This window comes from Ambystoma mexicanum, chromosome 11 (genome assembly GCF_040938575.1).
Source record: "Ambystoma mexicanum isolate Mex_15411 chromosome 11, UKY_AmexF1_1, whole genome shotgun sequence".
NCBI lineage: Eukaryota > Metazoa > Chordata > Amphibia > Caudata > Ambystomatidae > Ambystoma > Ambystoma mexicanum.
The window spans coordinates 863,057,662-863,073,523 of NC_090934.1; the positions used below are offsets into that span (position 1 = coordinate 863,057,662).

The 15,862-nt window shown below is 43.6% G+C and overlaps 1 protein-coding gene across 6 annotated transcripts in view; it reads right to left on the reverse strand.

Moving 5' to 3' along the window:
• The window catches only part of RAB3IL1 (RAB3A interacting protein like 1), a 517,042-nt gene that overhangs the window by 43,642 nt on the left and 457,538 nt on the right, over positions 1 to 15,862 (reverse strand). For 3 of the 6 annotated variants that reach the window (XM_069623894.1, XM_069623897.1, XM_069623893.1), the window contains 2 exons: positions 6,605 to 6,628; positions 5,787 to 5,886 (listed from right to left, as the gene is read on the reverse strand). In XM_069623894.1, the coding sequence (XP_069479995.1) occupies positions 5,787 to 5,886; positions 6,605 to 6,628 (124 nt within the window). The remainder of the gene's footprint in view (positions 1 to 5,786; positions 5,887 to 6,604; positions 6,629 to 15,862) is intronic. The other 3 variants (XM_069623895.1, XM_069623898.1, XM_069623896.1) reach the window with 1 other exon arrangement.

The following is a 15,862-nucleotide window of genomic DNA, read 5'->3' on the forward strand; positions in this document are numbered from 1 at the left end:
GCAAACGTGTGCAACAGACTGGTGGGAATTCATCCTGAAAATAAAATGAGGGGGTTAGGTATGATTTTTTATAGTAATGATAAATCTCCCTGACCTGTGTGAACCCCAGATCTTTTTCATTTTACTATTGGTATATTTTTCTTTATACCTCTGTGAGTAGGAACCTTTTCCCACACTCATGGAATCTTTTACTCTTTTTATGGGTGTCATTTGTAAGACTATCCATAATGTCTTTTAAAAGTTATCCTCTTTCACAACCTTTTGGCAATAAGTGCCTATTGTTGCTGGGTTTCCGTAGGAGCTCCCCTTTTAACGTTATGTGGCTAACCTTGTGAGAACTACAGTTCCCAATGGTGAATGGATCTTTGGATCCCTTTTACATTTTATTAAGTGAAACCAGCACACCCCACCTTCTGTGGAGTGCTGGGGAGATACAGTTTCAGTGTGAAAGGGGATACATTGTAACCATTTTGTTACAGGGACAACCTTACCTTTAATGGCTGCTGGCAGTGATACCTTTTATCAATTTGGTGCACCTTTACTGCGTGCCGTTTGCACAGCCCCGGTCAAGGCACCAATGGGTACTCATTTTACCAAAATGGCCCCTGTCTTGTTTTTTCGCCATTTTAGTGTTCCTTGTCCTTTCTTGTTCCTTCTCCTGACATCCAGAGTGGGAAATGTCTTTGTCTGATTTATATCTTCAGCAGGAGTCCTGTGGACTCCCTGTCAAAGCTCCATAGTGTCTGTGAAGCCAGGAAGCGAGGGAGGAGTCCAAAACTCTGCATCCCTTTGTCTTCCAGCCTGAATGTGAGATTCCAGTTCCAACTGGGAGGCTGGCTGTCCAGAAAGGATTGCCAACCCCCCCACACCCCTCAAGTTTGAATGTTGCATGGCTGTTTGGTTGGCTGGGCTCCTGCATAAAAGTCCAGACCTGGAAGCTGAAGAAGTAGTCGCCCACTGGAACCAAAACTGAAGAGGAAGATATAGAATTCATGGCTGAAACGATTTACAGTGACCGGAGAGCCTGCTGTGTAACAGGAGCCTGCTGTAGCCCTTCTTTCCGATCTACCTGGGGACCACGAAAACAATTACCTCAACCCAGAGCCTGGTGGGACCCACTAGACTCAAGAAGACCTGCATTTTAAGCCATTCCACACTGTGCTGCTACCTTGCGGGTCTGCAATACAGTGGGACCTCAAGTCATTGCATGGTGCATATTCGTCTGAATTCCGAATGTCACTGAAACATTGTGGGCATCCTGCTAGATTGTCAGAAGCACGATTTCAGTCTGAAAACAGTCTGAAAATTCCCCTCAACATAGTGCTGGACCTTGAAAACAACGAGAATCCGACCAGCAATATTCTGTCTTCTGTGCTCCTGAAAAAGCCCTATTTCATTCAGGGGTTTGCCCCACACGGTGGTGATAATCCCTCCTACCAAGTGAGGATTCAATATATTTATTTAACCAAAAGAAGGGACACTTACAAAAAATGCTAACAAAACATGTTAACCTCAGCACTCAGAAACAATACCAAAGCCACTTAGCAAATACGGGCTGTGTGTAATATGATTAATACCATGTACAAGCCATTTTCTAAAATCTCATCTTTTAATTAATTTCCTTATTCATTGCACGAGTATCAAAAAGCATTAAAAAACACATACACATATGGCTTTGGTAGTGTTTCTGAGTGCTGAGGTTAACATGTTTTGTTAGCATTTTTTGTAAGTGTCCCTTCTTTCTTCTTTTGGTTAACTCCTGAAAAAGCCGCCAGATCCACAAAGCCGCATCCAGCCACAAGGAAAACCTTACCTAGAGCCTTCCCCGTGATCCCTGCTGCAAAAGTCCTTCCAGTGTCCTGTTTTCTGTCTTCTTAATGAAGAAATTCAACAACCGGGTTTTTGGCTGCAGATCCTGAAGTCCTCCTGCAGCAAAATCCTTTGTGCTGAGGTACTGTGCTGGCTAGGGTATTTACTTATCTTAAGTCGCTTGTGTTTCCTGTGTGGATCTGGGTTTTCTTCTGTGATTGGGAGTCCTCTCGTCCAGTGCACCCAGGCCCCTGCTGGAATCCTCCTAGGGTGTCTTCTGTGAAGCCCTTGGATCCTAAACTAACTCTAAAGTAAAGTACTTGTTCTAACAGCCTTCCTTAGGAACTCTGCCTTTTGCTACTTGAGAACCTATCCTGACCTGCCCTAGTGACCCCCTTCTGCCAGTGAGAACACCCATGCTCCAAGAATAAGGGAAAGTCTTCTAAGGATTGGGCCTTTTCCCTAGAAAAGAGAATAAGTGTTTAAAAGTTACTTACACGAAAAAGTAGTTGGTTGGTAACTTTAACTCAGAGAGTGAACCAAGTCTCAATGGGAGGTTGGATGTCCTGATTGGACAGCCAGACCGCCCCTTCTGTAAACTGCAGGGAGACATTGCAGAAGTTGTGTTGAAGTTCCTGATAAATTCTCCAAACCTGGAAGCTGCTGGCAAGTTAACCACTGGAGCTGAAACCTAAGAGGAAGACGGAAAGGACATCTGTAGGAATTTCCAGTGACCAGAGAGCCTGCTGTGTGACCTAGGAGTCACAAATGCAAGGACTCCTACCCAGAGGCTAGTGAGATCCACTAGTCCCAAGAAGACCTGTATTTTGAGCCATTCCACAATGTGCTGTGACCTTGCTGGGCTACAAACCGCCAATACCCTAGGAGCTCAAGCTGAGCACAGTGCATGGACTTCTGAAGTCCGACTCTGAAACTTTGGTGAACTCCTTCTGGATCTCCAGAGATGCAATTCGGATCCCTGAAGTCACCTCACCAGAGTGCAGGACCAAGAGAGTGAAGCAAACACCTATATTTGTTCTTTATCTGGCTGCTGTACAAAGGCACCAAATCCACAGAGCCACGAGAATCTATAAAGAATCCTTTGCTGGAAGCGTCCTCTGGTGACTTCTCTGAGAAAGAAGAAGTTACAAAGTGTAATTAAGTTTATGCGTACCTTTGAGTTGCATTCTGCCGCTCTAAAAAGTGTGCAAGTCTTTTTGAATGGTGTTTCCGCCCCTTCTAAAAAAGTAACGTGTTGCTACTGTTTTATTATTGCTTAAATGAATGAGTGTAAAAGCTTACCAATAGGGTTTACCTGCCTTGAATAACACTGAGCGTAAGATTGGGATTTGCTTTCCCTGGTCTGCTTTATACAGATCTAAAACAGTCTTGGGGTTTACACCTACCTTTAGGAAGCTGGAGGCTCCTTTGAAAAGTATATAGGTCTTACTCACCTTGATTAGCTGCTGCTCATCTACACTTGTAACTCTGGGTTATGCTTCTCTGGATTTCTTTGGTACTATTCTAAAATAGTTTCATAAAGTTCTTACTTACCTTAGAAAATGCATTATACACTTCTTAAAAGTATACTGGGTATGTCTAGCTATTATATAAAAGATAGTTATTTGCCAATAGGCCATTTACTTAGCTTGAAATACGTTGTGTCTTTCTCAAAGTCTAATAGGGTTTTTACTCTCCCTGATTTGCATAGTGCATTCAAGAATAGTTATGTATAGTGTTTATACTTATCATTGAGTACCTTGAGGCCCCTCCAGAAAGTAGATTTACTAGTTCTTAACTAAGTTCTGAAAAGTAATGTTGCAAAGAGTATACGTGTAACACGATTGGTCTATTGTGTGATTTTATAACTGAGTGTCACTGTCTGACTGTCAGGGTCAACTATCGTTGAAATGCTGATTGTATTCTTAAAGTATATCTAACCTGGTCTTATTCCCCAAGAAAAGTATATTACTATCCTGAATGTATAACCTTAGGTTTGACTTATCTTGACTTGCTTATTTCTCCTCTAAATAAGGTTATACCTTGGTTTGCATACAATAGGTATTGAGTTGGTTTTTATGATTGTGTTATTTGAGGTTATAATACTTACCCAAGAATTATCTTGGTCTACTTTTATTTAAATAAAGCCTTTATGTTCACAAAACATAGTGTTTCAGTGTTTCCTTGGACCATATGCATGCTACAATTTCTTTGTGCTAAGCTACAGTCCTCTCTCCCTCCCAAGATAAGCCTGCCTGCTCTGTCCATGCTACTCCCATCCTCAGGTGGTACAGCCTTATACTTTGAGGGGAGCATATGTATTGCCTCAGATATGGTGTTTCTGAAGTCTGGTAGGGCTTTGGAAGTCCTAACATGCTGTCCATTGTATTTGACCCCTAAAATGTTTGCTTGTTCGTGTTGTTGGTTTTCTTGGCTCAATGACCATATCTTTATGGTCAGAGGGACTCCTACTGAAGTATCCATGCCACTGCAACCCTTTTTTGATGGGCTGCCCTATGGTAGCTGATGTTTAATACTCTCTTGGATGCAGACCAGGTGCCTCGGGTACAAAAGGAATATTTATTTACTTGGTTACAGATGTAGGATGGTCTAGGGCCCAGCAATAGACATACACTAGGAAGGGGCATGCACCAGCACACCCTCTTCATCCATCAGCCTCTCTCCAATGGTCATACATGGAACACACAGAAGGTAACAAACAGACACATACAAACACACGCAAACAAGCAGCATTCCATACACTTTACTTTCATGACATCACAGCATGCAACAGAGTACGAAGAAAGCACCTCCTATCACATCTAAAGCACACTTAAAAGACTGGCAGAAGCAAGAGGTATACAGGCATAGGAAAGCACAATCTTTCCTTTGTGCCACAAGTTTTATTTTGCTGCCCTGATTAGGGTGTTCTTTGCCACGGTCTGATTTAGTCAAGTCCCAGAGGTCTCCTGGCACCGTGGTATCTAAGGTGGACTTTCACCTCAAGGTTTCTGGGTCGTCCAGCTGCCAGGTATCTGGAACAGTCTTGCCAGAGCACAGAACTGTCACCTGGCTGGTCACAATAACACCCTTGAAAACTACCACTGCACATGCAGCCCATGGACCACCTGCATGGGAACCAATGATTGACGTTAAGTGGGCAAAGTGAATCTAGTGACCCTAGTGGTGGTTTCCAGATAAAGAGGCCGGGGGGGGGGCTTGCACTCCTGTGGTTCCACCCTGCGCCATAGGGTTGCACGACACAAAGTCATCACCCTACTTCTCCCTTACTTGGTCGTGAGTGGGGGATTTCTGGCCAATGATCCCCCATGGGCTTTTCCTAGTGTGGTAGGATTTAAAGGGGACCCCTAATCCTTTGCACCTACCTTTGCTTCTTTCCCACGGGTACAGTTTACCTACCTGATGGCTTTGCCAATACTTGTTCTTCACTTCAACAGACCCCCCCAAGACCATTGCTTTTAAACTATTTTCTGTTCACTTTATTGACTACAATTTCATGTTTCGTTGCTGAACTATTTCTAAGGGTGGGAGATCTCTAGCGAGTTCATCAATGGTGGATGTATATATGTTTACAGATTTGTTTTAGTAATGCTACTTACCTCTGATTTGATATGCTTAGTGTGTGTTAAGGTTGATTAAATATAGTTTTTTTTATACTTGCCAAATAATGTGATGTATTTGAGATCTATATGTGTGTCTCACTGTATAACTTCACCACTCCCATACCTTCTAAAGTCTCAATTACACTACATTGATTGAGTTTGGTTAGACTGAAGTGTCTTGACTCTGTTGACAAAATAGGGTGGCCTCTCAGAATCCTCCCCAAGGACTGATTCTGAAAATCCATCTTAACACAGTATGGCATACCTACAGCATGCTTGGGGGAAGTGAGCCCTACAATACTGCAATATGGATATGGGAAAACATAGGTAGACAGTAAAGAATGTAACACTTACCCTGGCCCTGCAGGATGGAGAGATGTAGTAATAATTCCCAGAATCCCCCAGCTGGATCCGATGCTTACAGGCTCTAGACATCCCACTCAGCGCACACTTCCTGTCAGGGGACAAGAGAAGAATCTTCAGTCAATGATAGGTCAGGTGGAGCAGTCAGTTATCCCATGCTGCCAGCCAAGCTTGAGCACTCCATCAGAGCAGTATTGAGCACTTAATTCAAGTTGGAGTAATAGATGGTGCTGCAAAATGACAGGGAAGGCCATGCAGCAAGCTGGGCGCTTAAACCAGGAAGAGACTAAAAGCTCAAAATGGCAGTCATAATGAAGATGAGTGTATCAGCGTTAACCAGGAAAAATAGATTTGGAATCACAAAGCTCTTGTTTTCTTAATCAAGCATTCTCCATCTTTGCCTCAAACAGACAGGCAGTCTCTCTCTAAAACACAAACATGCGCACAAACGCACACATAATCATACATCACATGCAGTCTTATTTTAGTCAGTCCCTCTCGGATCATCTCCCTGTCTCAGGCCGTCTCTTGCTCTTTCTCTGACAGTCTTTCCTCTGCACCCACTATCACCATTCATTCTCTCAGACTATCTACAACTAAGCAAACCTCTCACGCGGAATGCTTCTCCCCAATCTCCCGTTGCCAGGCAGCCTTTGATGTTGTATGAAGGGCATTTCCTTTCTGTGGGCTGCTGGGGCATAGGGGTTATTGCAACTCAGTGGCTCACAGGCCACACCACCATGCTCAGGGTTAGTCAGGAGCTGGTTAGTGGAGAAGCATTCAGCCGCATAAACCATCTGATCACTTACGTTACAATGTGTGCTTGGTACCCACTAAGGGAAAGAGAAAAAGAATCTGGTGAAAAAGCGTACACAGGCACAGCACCCCAAGAGAGCAGCTGGAGGGGCGTCCCGGCGGCAGCACACACCTTCCAGTCGCACCGAGGATGAGATATTGCAGGCACAGCACCACATTCAAATGCAAAGCAAGCAGATATGCCAAGCACAAACCACATTTTAAGCACAGATGGGGGAATAAAATCCCTCAGAAGAGCAACAAACTAACAGCACAGAGATGGGGGATCTCTGCCCAAAAACACTGGTGAGGGATCCTCTATATGTGCCATCCTAATTGACTGCAGAAGAGGGAGCACAGGGCCCCATATGCAGCTACAGTACGGCGAGCCTCAGAGGGTGAACATTGGACACAACACCTGATGCAACAACACTGAGGGGTGTAATCCTATGGTCTCCAGGTACAGAGAGAACAATTGGTTACTTTGGAAAGCTTGATGATTCATCTCTTTCAGTCTTTGAAGCACATAGATCACCCGTTCCCTACATTGCGGCAACAAATTACCCAGCCAGCAATCAACACTCCCCCATTGTCCTTTTACAACTGGCCAATGCCTTATGGTAGACATAGTTTTAAGTGTGTGCAGGCATGTTCTGGGCTCTGAGGTTTTAGAGATTCGGTGTTGAGGTGTGTTGGCGCAAGAGAGATATCACCACTTAAGTGAAATGCTCCAGCACTGCCCACAAGCAAGGGTAAAACCAATGAAGAACAATCAACGTCGTCATACTCGTCTGACAACAGACAACAAGTCAGATTTGCTCCAGCATCTTGGAATAAAGCCTTACTTAATAGGCAGGTAGATGAGGGTTTTACCAATGGGAGGATGAACTTCACCAATGTCTGTCCACAGTTGGGGGTAGTAGCATTGGCCCCTAGAGTAGTACACAACATTGCAGACCAAAGTGCATTGTTTTTCCACTTGAAGGGTGGTAACTGTTAAAACATTGGCACAGACTACTCAATGGTTTATAGTTGAGGGAAAAATGAAATTCTGTTCAATTCTGAATGAAGGGAAGTTATGAATACCGGGGGCGCATTACAAATGAAGCATATAAACATGTATTACCAGTTGTTTTGTCTGATTTTGTCGCATAGGGCTGATGTGACATCATTAATCCAAAATGGCCACTGCTACAATTTAACAATCCAAATTTTATCTATAGCTCCTTTCAGAGTGACTCTATTAAACATTGTCTAGGACCTTTTTTGTCCACCATCTCGACAAAGGCAGATTTTTTATGAAACAATTCAGAAGGACACATCAAGAATGACAGAAAAAGGTTGCCAAATATACAACAGCTTTAAAAAAGACCGGATTGAATTAGACAGTTGTAGCTTGTGCGCACCAATGAAGAAAGAGAACCTTGAGCTGTGTAAAAGTGCATGCAAAGTTGTTAAAACAAAAGTATCAGACACCATGGTGCAGTTGAAGGCAGATCGCTCTTTGTTCACACGTTTGCCAATTGATTCACAGAAGTCGAACTGACATTGATGCTTGAGAAAATACAAATTCAGTCCAGTACCTCTTTCAAATGTTAAACTTAAAATGGTGCAATGATTATAGCTGCAAACAAAAGCAAGCTGAAAATGATACTGGAAGGGAAACAACATACATAGGTTTCTAACAGGACAGAGGTCTCTACATTTGTTACATTGTCTGTACCAGAGCAAACCTATTCAGCACATGTCCTTTGTGGAATGGCAGAATTGCAAGCACTACAGAACCAGTCATATATGTAGACATGCCAGGATCTTGCAATTAAATTCAACAAGAAAATAGAACCTTATCTGCTCAATTATGGTGAAACTCATTTAGCATTTGATACCTACTTAGAAAATACAGTCAACAATTCATTGGGAAAGAAGAGAGCAGGAAAAGCAACAACTGTTAAGTACAAAATCACAGATTCTACAATCATTCATATTATTTACATGAGGACCCTCCTATTTCGTTCTAAACATAAGATGAGTTAACAGCTTACCTCTCAAATAAAACAATTATGCATGCACAGAGGATATAAAGATGCCTGGTAGCCAGTTGGAGGAATGAAGCCAAGTCATCAGATGGAAATTATGTTGGAGACATTGAAAGCACACACGAGGAGGCAGACCCAAAAATAATTATTCACTCCCTTTATGTATCACGTCGTCCTGCTACTACCTTCCAAATGTTTTCATCTGATTCCGATGTTTTTGTCCTTTCACTGTGGCGGTCAATGTTTTTCCCATCTGGCAGCATGTTTGTTGGAACTAATAGAAGATGTATAGCTCTCAAAGGTGTGTGCTCCTGCTAAGGGCCTACAGAAGTAAAGACATTAGTAGGCGTTCATGTTCTTTCAGGGTGTGATGTTACCGGGTGCTTTACGAAGAAAGGAAAACAATCTTTCTGGAAAGTTTTCAAGACTTCCGAAAAAGAAACCCTTGAAGCTTTGGGAAGACTTGCATGTCTGGAAGAATTTAAGAAGGAAGATGAACGATTGATAGAGCGATTCATTTGTCAAGTTTACTCACCAAGAACAAAATTTCAGACATTGGTCTACTGCCTTGATGGATGTTCACAAAAAAAGAGCTTCAAAGTGAAAATCTGCTGCCAACAAGATCCTCTCTAATACCATATATCTTCTGGACTAATTACCAGGTGATGGAGTGGTGACGCGCTGATCAACAACACTAAAAAATCTCCCAGAACCATCACAATTCGGGTGGGAGAAGGCAGATAATCAAGATTCTCCTGCTATATCTAGGCTTCCATGTGCACCACAACCAATCATACAGTTGGTACGGCGTGCATGCATCAAATGACGGTTTGCTGTGCATTGGAAATGCCAAGCTCAGTCAATAAGGTGCACAAAACTGTATGTGTGATGGCCTAAGAGAGTTCAGTGATAATGATTTTGTAGATGAAAATCAACTCTGGGATTAAGAAAATGACCTGTAAAACCTCAATTTCTCTATTCAAATGTAAATAGCTATTGTAGTCTTAATAAATGGTATATTTCAATGAGAAAGTTGCAAATTATTTCAAACTTTCTGATTTAGTGAGCAAACAGTGAAGGTTTGCGATTGAAGTGGCAATATTTTACGAGGCTTTATCTCGGAAACGGTAAAAGATATACAAAAATTCCATATATTAACTTTTCTATTCCTGTGATCGTGTATAACAAAAAACCTACTTAACACATTTTTCATAGAACGAAACTAGTATCCGTAATGGCAGCCATCTTGGATTAATGACGTCACACAGGCCCTCTGCCACAAATTCAGACAAAACACCTCGTAGTACACAATTGTATGCTTCATTATCAATGCATCCCCAACAGGGATACCTTCCCATGGTCTAGATTATTGTAATGACCCTCAACTATAGAGGCTAGCCCAAGTGAAAAAAGGGAGGACATCTGGGGCTGGGGCTCAGGCATCACCAGAATTTGCATTTTAATTGTGACCTCTGGTGCGCTAGGAAGCCTCACACCTTGTGCATCCCATCTTATATAGGAATTTGTTTTAGGAAGATAACACTTTGAGAACTAAGCATGTGCTGTGAGACACCTGAGGCGTTTCTCCGAGGTTATTCCCGTGGATCCTTTCTTCAGGTGGCCAGGGGAGGGCCATCGCTCTTGGATCCCAACCCTGGGGGCGGACGAGTTGTCCTTGGGGACTATGGGAGGCACTGCCTCGGGCGAGACATGGTATTCCTCCCGTTATGATACACCCCTACCCAACATCCCATCAGTTGTCATGGGATATTGTAAACAAAGTCCCACCATACCCCTGAACATTTCTGTAAGGAAAAGGCAAAACCATCAGGGAAAACAAAGACCATCCCTAAATTCCAACATGAGTTTTACCCCTCTTTCCTCAAAACCCACTTTTCAACAAGCCTACATTCAAACCCCTTTACCAGACAAAAATCCACATCTTAGAACACCACATTTCCCATATTCCCATGCCCCTATTGAAATGCACAGGGGCTGGGATTTAAGAAGAGGCAGATGAGAGTCATGAGGATTACCCATAGGAATCTAGGGGCAATGGATTCATATGGGCAGTCTCCATGTTGTCCAGATAATGGGGTCAGGCAGAGTCAGGCGGGGAGGGACAACTGCTCACACCTGAACAGCATTTTGAGCAACCTGGGGATGCTGGAAGGTTCTGAGAAGCCAGAGGAAGAGCAAGTGAGCTGCAGAGACCCTGGGAGACCTGGAGGAAGAGGAAACTACCCAGCACTGGACCTTTGAACACAGGGGAGGCTGCAGTGTGGAGAAGGGAAATGTAACTCCAGGAGGCAAAACCAGGGGCAGCTGGTTCTCCTAGCAGTGCCACACCAGAGTTCCTCCCCTGGGCCAAGTAGGTGAGTCCAGATCTCTGAGGGGCAGGCGGTGAGACCCTGACCTCAATACACATCCCCATTGAAACTCCTGCAGCTCCCAAAGCCATGAAGTGCCGTTTTGGGGGCTTTGAAGTTGGAGCAAAATACATAACAATGCATTCTGGGACTGGAAGTCCAAAATTGGTTCTTTGTGAAAACTGAGAGGGGTACGAGACCGGCTGAGGGAGAAAACTTTGCTTAAATCATTAAGGAGGGCTCCGAACCCGACGGAGGGAGAACCCTAAGAGCTTTTGGGGAGAAGTCGGGAACAAGGAGAGGACTCAGAAAACCAGAGTGTATGAAAAGAAGCCTCGAGAGACCGGAGAAGAACGTTAAGCCAAGATGAGGATTCAGAGCGAGAGAGAGGTGGTGGCATGGCGAGGGAGACGTTTCTCCAGCAGCCGTTGAGTTGAGAGAACTTGTGCAAGGCCGAGCTGTGTTGAACAAAGGTTGCCATCGGCAAGTCACTGATGAAAGATTGGTGAAACCGCGAGTGAGGTGATCTAGATGAAAGTGGAACATTGGTGAAGACAGGAAGAAAGCAGAAAAGTAATATTCAGCAGCCTTACATTTGTTTAGCGCAGGCGATTTTGCATTGTTGTATAGTATTTGCAGTTTCTTTACATCATAGTGGATGACTACTACTACCGCAGTATGAAGAGAGCCTAAAAACCAGGACTGGCTGATTATTTCACACCAGATACGGCACTTCTTGATTGCTGTAAACTGCCATATGATTCTTCTGTTAAAATACACAGCCCAGGAGCACCTGTGTTGTAAAGTCACCTGCTCTAATAATGGCTTGACACAGGCTTCCCGCTTGTTGCTATGCATATTGTGACATCAATGTACAGAGCCACAAACAGATTATGAATTTAAACAGCAAATATTACGGGCTAATCAGCATTCCAGAGTTTGAAAGAAAAAAAGAGGTTTGCATTGTGATTCAGTTCTGTAGGAAGTAGATTGAACGCCCAAGTGAAACTTTAAAACGCATGTGTCAAGGGTGCTGCGCATTGCCAACTTTGAATGCATAAAGAAGCTGCCGTTGGTGACACTATAGAGCCATTCATTCCTACGCGCCATTAAACGCGGATTCAGGCGTCTGCTGCAACCCACGGTGCTTCACTGCAGAGTGTGCATTCCCAGCATGAGGAATCCTGCAAAGCAGGCATGGGGCACCTGACTGCGCGGCTCTGAGAGCATTGTTTCAGTTGAATGGCAAGCAATGGCGACATGGTGTGCGCCTCTGTGGGAGGAAACGCAAGAGAAAACAAAATGCTGGCGCTGAAAGTGAAACCCTGTGCTCCCGATTCTATTCACTCACCAGGGTCAGCTTCTAATCCTGTTGGGGTTGCGGGTAAGGTGTACTTTACGGGAGGTGGGTGGTGGGGCCAAGGGGAGACAGAGTGACGGTGGCAAGCCGTTTACCCTGCATGGTTCATTTTTCCCATACAGCTTAAGATTTTAGCCAGCGTGCTAGCACTACGCTGGCCTGTGGTTTGGACGGGCACTGGCTGGAAATTGTGGTCGACCTGAAGCTCATCCCTGGGTAAGGGCCACTCGTGGCACCCCAAGCTCTAAAGCACAAACATATTTGACACATATTAAGAACTCTGGTGAATCTTATGCACCCAAAATGCTCTATGATTTTATGCATGGTATTCTGGAAGACTCGTTGATGCCATTTGTCTCCTTCCTCTTCATTAGAGGGTAATTGAAAGAGGACAACATAAGTGCACGTTCCTATGATAACCCTCTATCAGACAATCCTTTATATGGTTATTCTAGGTTTTGATAAAGGGCTTTTCTCAGTTAGACAAGTGCAATATTCCTATTGGGACAGCAACAGTTACTGGAAGTGATCATTAGAAATAGACCCAATAACATTTTTCAAAAGGGCCAGTTTACAGTGTTAGTACAATTAAATACTATTTTTTATTTTTTATTGTGCTTATGTTCAATATTTGTACTTTTACACATAGGGAATACAAAAAAGAAAGTTAAAACAGAAAATAAACAATCACATAATTTTAAAACTATTAACATTAATTCATCATCAAAATATTCTTCAATAAATACACTCTGCTAACATTCTTTACATATCCACAATTCAATACAACTAAACTAATCAGAAAAACTACTATAATAAACACAATTAATTCTATTAATTAAATAATGCAGCCTTATTCTATAGCTATATGGTAAATCATGGTTTCATCACAACACCTGAAAAGAATACGCAACACTACCTAGTTGCCTATTCGGATCACCTCTGCGGTCCAAAAAAACCTAATTGTCTCCACTCAATCCATCCCACACTTCTTGTGCCAGATCGATCCTACCAATTGAGAAAAATCTACTCAGGAAGCACATTCAACCATTATATGACGCAAGGTCTCCTCATGCTCTTTACAGTAGCGGCACCTGTCTATGGTTTCGCGCATGCATAGTAGTCTATTAGCCAATACTTCCCCTGTGGGCAATAGGTTAAGACGGAATCGGAAAAATGGACTCCTAATTCTATGACACGGAAATTGCATTAGATATATTGGCTGTGTGCCTAATAGATTTTCAATCCTGGCCCACGTGGTATTCATTTTATAATTTCTAACCCTGGTGATTATCCTGATCCAGTCTCTGGCTTTTAGCCTTTTTTTGTTTGAATCTGGGTTTTCATGCAACTCTCTTCTGCCCTCATCACATTCCATTAGAATAGAATCAGCGGTGTTGGCCATATCAGTAAGAAATGGCGATTTGTTCGCTCCTAGTTCCCTTCCCATGATCTTGAAGCGTGTTTTTCATTGGATTACATATTTGTTCCATTAGGGTCGGGACTTTCCATTGGTACCAATATGCCAAGGGCAGTATCCCCAATTCAAATTGAATTGATGGCATTGGTAATATTTGAATACCTGCTTTTACAAAAATAACAACCCTGCCCCCTCAAGAAATCTGTTTTTTTTCTCTATTGGCACAGTTGCTGTTCGGCAAGAATTGATGTAGTAACCCTGTGGGAGACTGCACAACACGTGTACTCTTGGTACTAGGTAACACACCTTTTGGTATAGGCCTGTACTACACAAGTTGGTAGTGTGACTGAGCAGCCAGGCTGATCTCAAGAGGGTAAATGTGAGCTGTAGAGCTGTAGCAATGAAATTTACAACTACAAGTAGCCAAGTAACACTTACACTCAAGGTTTTAGTTATAAATAATTTATTTAACAGTCGTTTTTAAATAAGCATTCCTTAAAAAGGGTAATATATGTAACAAACAAATATACTTTAAAATACTTTCCCAGAATCAACACAAAGCTAGTAGATACTCTTTAGAGATGCTTTTTACACACTTCCTACACCCTGATGTGACTTCACTAACTAGGACAGTAATGGCATTTATATATCACTAGTACACTTTGTAGATTCTGATGTTTGTAGAAAGGAATGCTTAAGGGAAGGGAAAAGGTTAAACAGGTTCTCAGAGCATGTGAGCACTTAAATCTTCCAAAGACGTCTAGATACATTTCCCAGCAATAATAGTTTCATACCAGGTTATCACCTCTGAGGGACAGTAAATATCAAAGTCAAGTGGACTAGAAGAGTCTGCAGTGAGCCAGGACAGCCAAAGTCAATTGGAGCACAGTCTATGGAGCTGAGGCACTTGTTTGATAGAAAAGTCTTGCACGAAGTTAAGAGTTTGTTGAAGAAAAATCACTAGGGTCACAAGCTGTTGCACGTGTGAAGGGTAGAAATGAAATCAACTCTAGCAAAGTGGCTACTGCAAGTCTTAACGGAGAAGAGCAAAGCTAAAGACACTGAGGTAAGTATCCCAAGTCGGAACAGTACCTTTGGTTAGAAGAAGAGTGGTCAAGCTGGCTTCTGTCTGGTTGCAGTGATGCAGATTTTGGGTTTCTGGGCCTGAGTCGTGGGGCCAAGAGGGAGGATGTCTGGAGGACTCATGCGGCAGCAATTCAGAGGTCGGCGGCAGCTATGGGCTCTTTTCAGATGAGCGGCACTTCGCTGTTTCAGCGCTCGGTAAACAGCACCACCGCAGATTTTGGACACCGGTTGGGCTTCCTTCACTCCTCGATTCCTGCACTCTGGTGAGGGGACTCGAGCTCTGGTCGTTCTGCTTCTGAGGGTCGTGGAGAGACTCCTGAAGTTTCTGGCCAGCTTGCAGACATTGCACTCGACTATAGATTTCTCAACCCTTGGCAGTAGGTTCCTGCAGCAGCAAAGAAGTACAGCCAGTTTGGGAAGATGGTCCAGTGGAGTTCGTCTCTGGGTTAGTTGGTCCCACTAACCCAATGGAAGAAGTCGCCCCTTCCGGAGCTCTCTTGTCAATCAGAAAAAGGAGTTTCAGCAGAGCAGCAGGGCTTCACCAGGCAAGTCAAAGGTCCAGGGGGCTGCAGCAAGCTTTGTTCATGGTTTCTTCATCTGGTTGTTCTTCCCAGTGGTCGACTACCTCTAGTCCCCAAACCCTCGCCTTTTAAGCAGGTTTCTCCCATTCATGCACAGACTAGCTGTCACTCAAACAGCAGGGTGGCTGTCCTCAAAGGACAGCTATCCCGCCAATCAGGACTGGGTGCATTCAGGCATTCCCAAAGACAAAGGACAGAGGAGTTTCGGGAACCTCCCTCACTTCCTGCCCTTCCAGACACACTGGAGCCAGAGGCGGGTTTCAGTACTGAAGCCCGCCAAAGGCAAAACGAACAAAGGGCTCAAACCTGGCTTGGCACGCAGAGTAAAACTCACAAAAGACCTCACAAACAGAAAATGGCAAACAAAGAAGGCCAGGAAATTTTGACAAAATGGTCACCCATGGTTCCTATACTGCAGCCGAG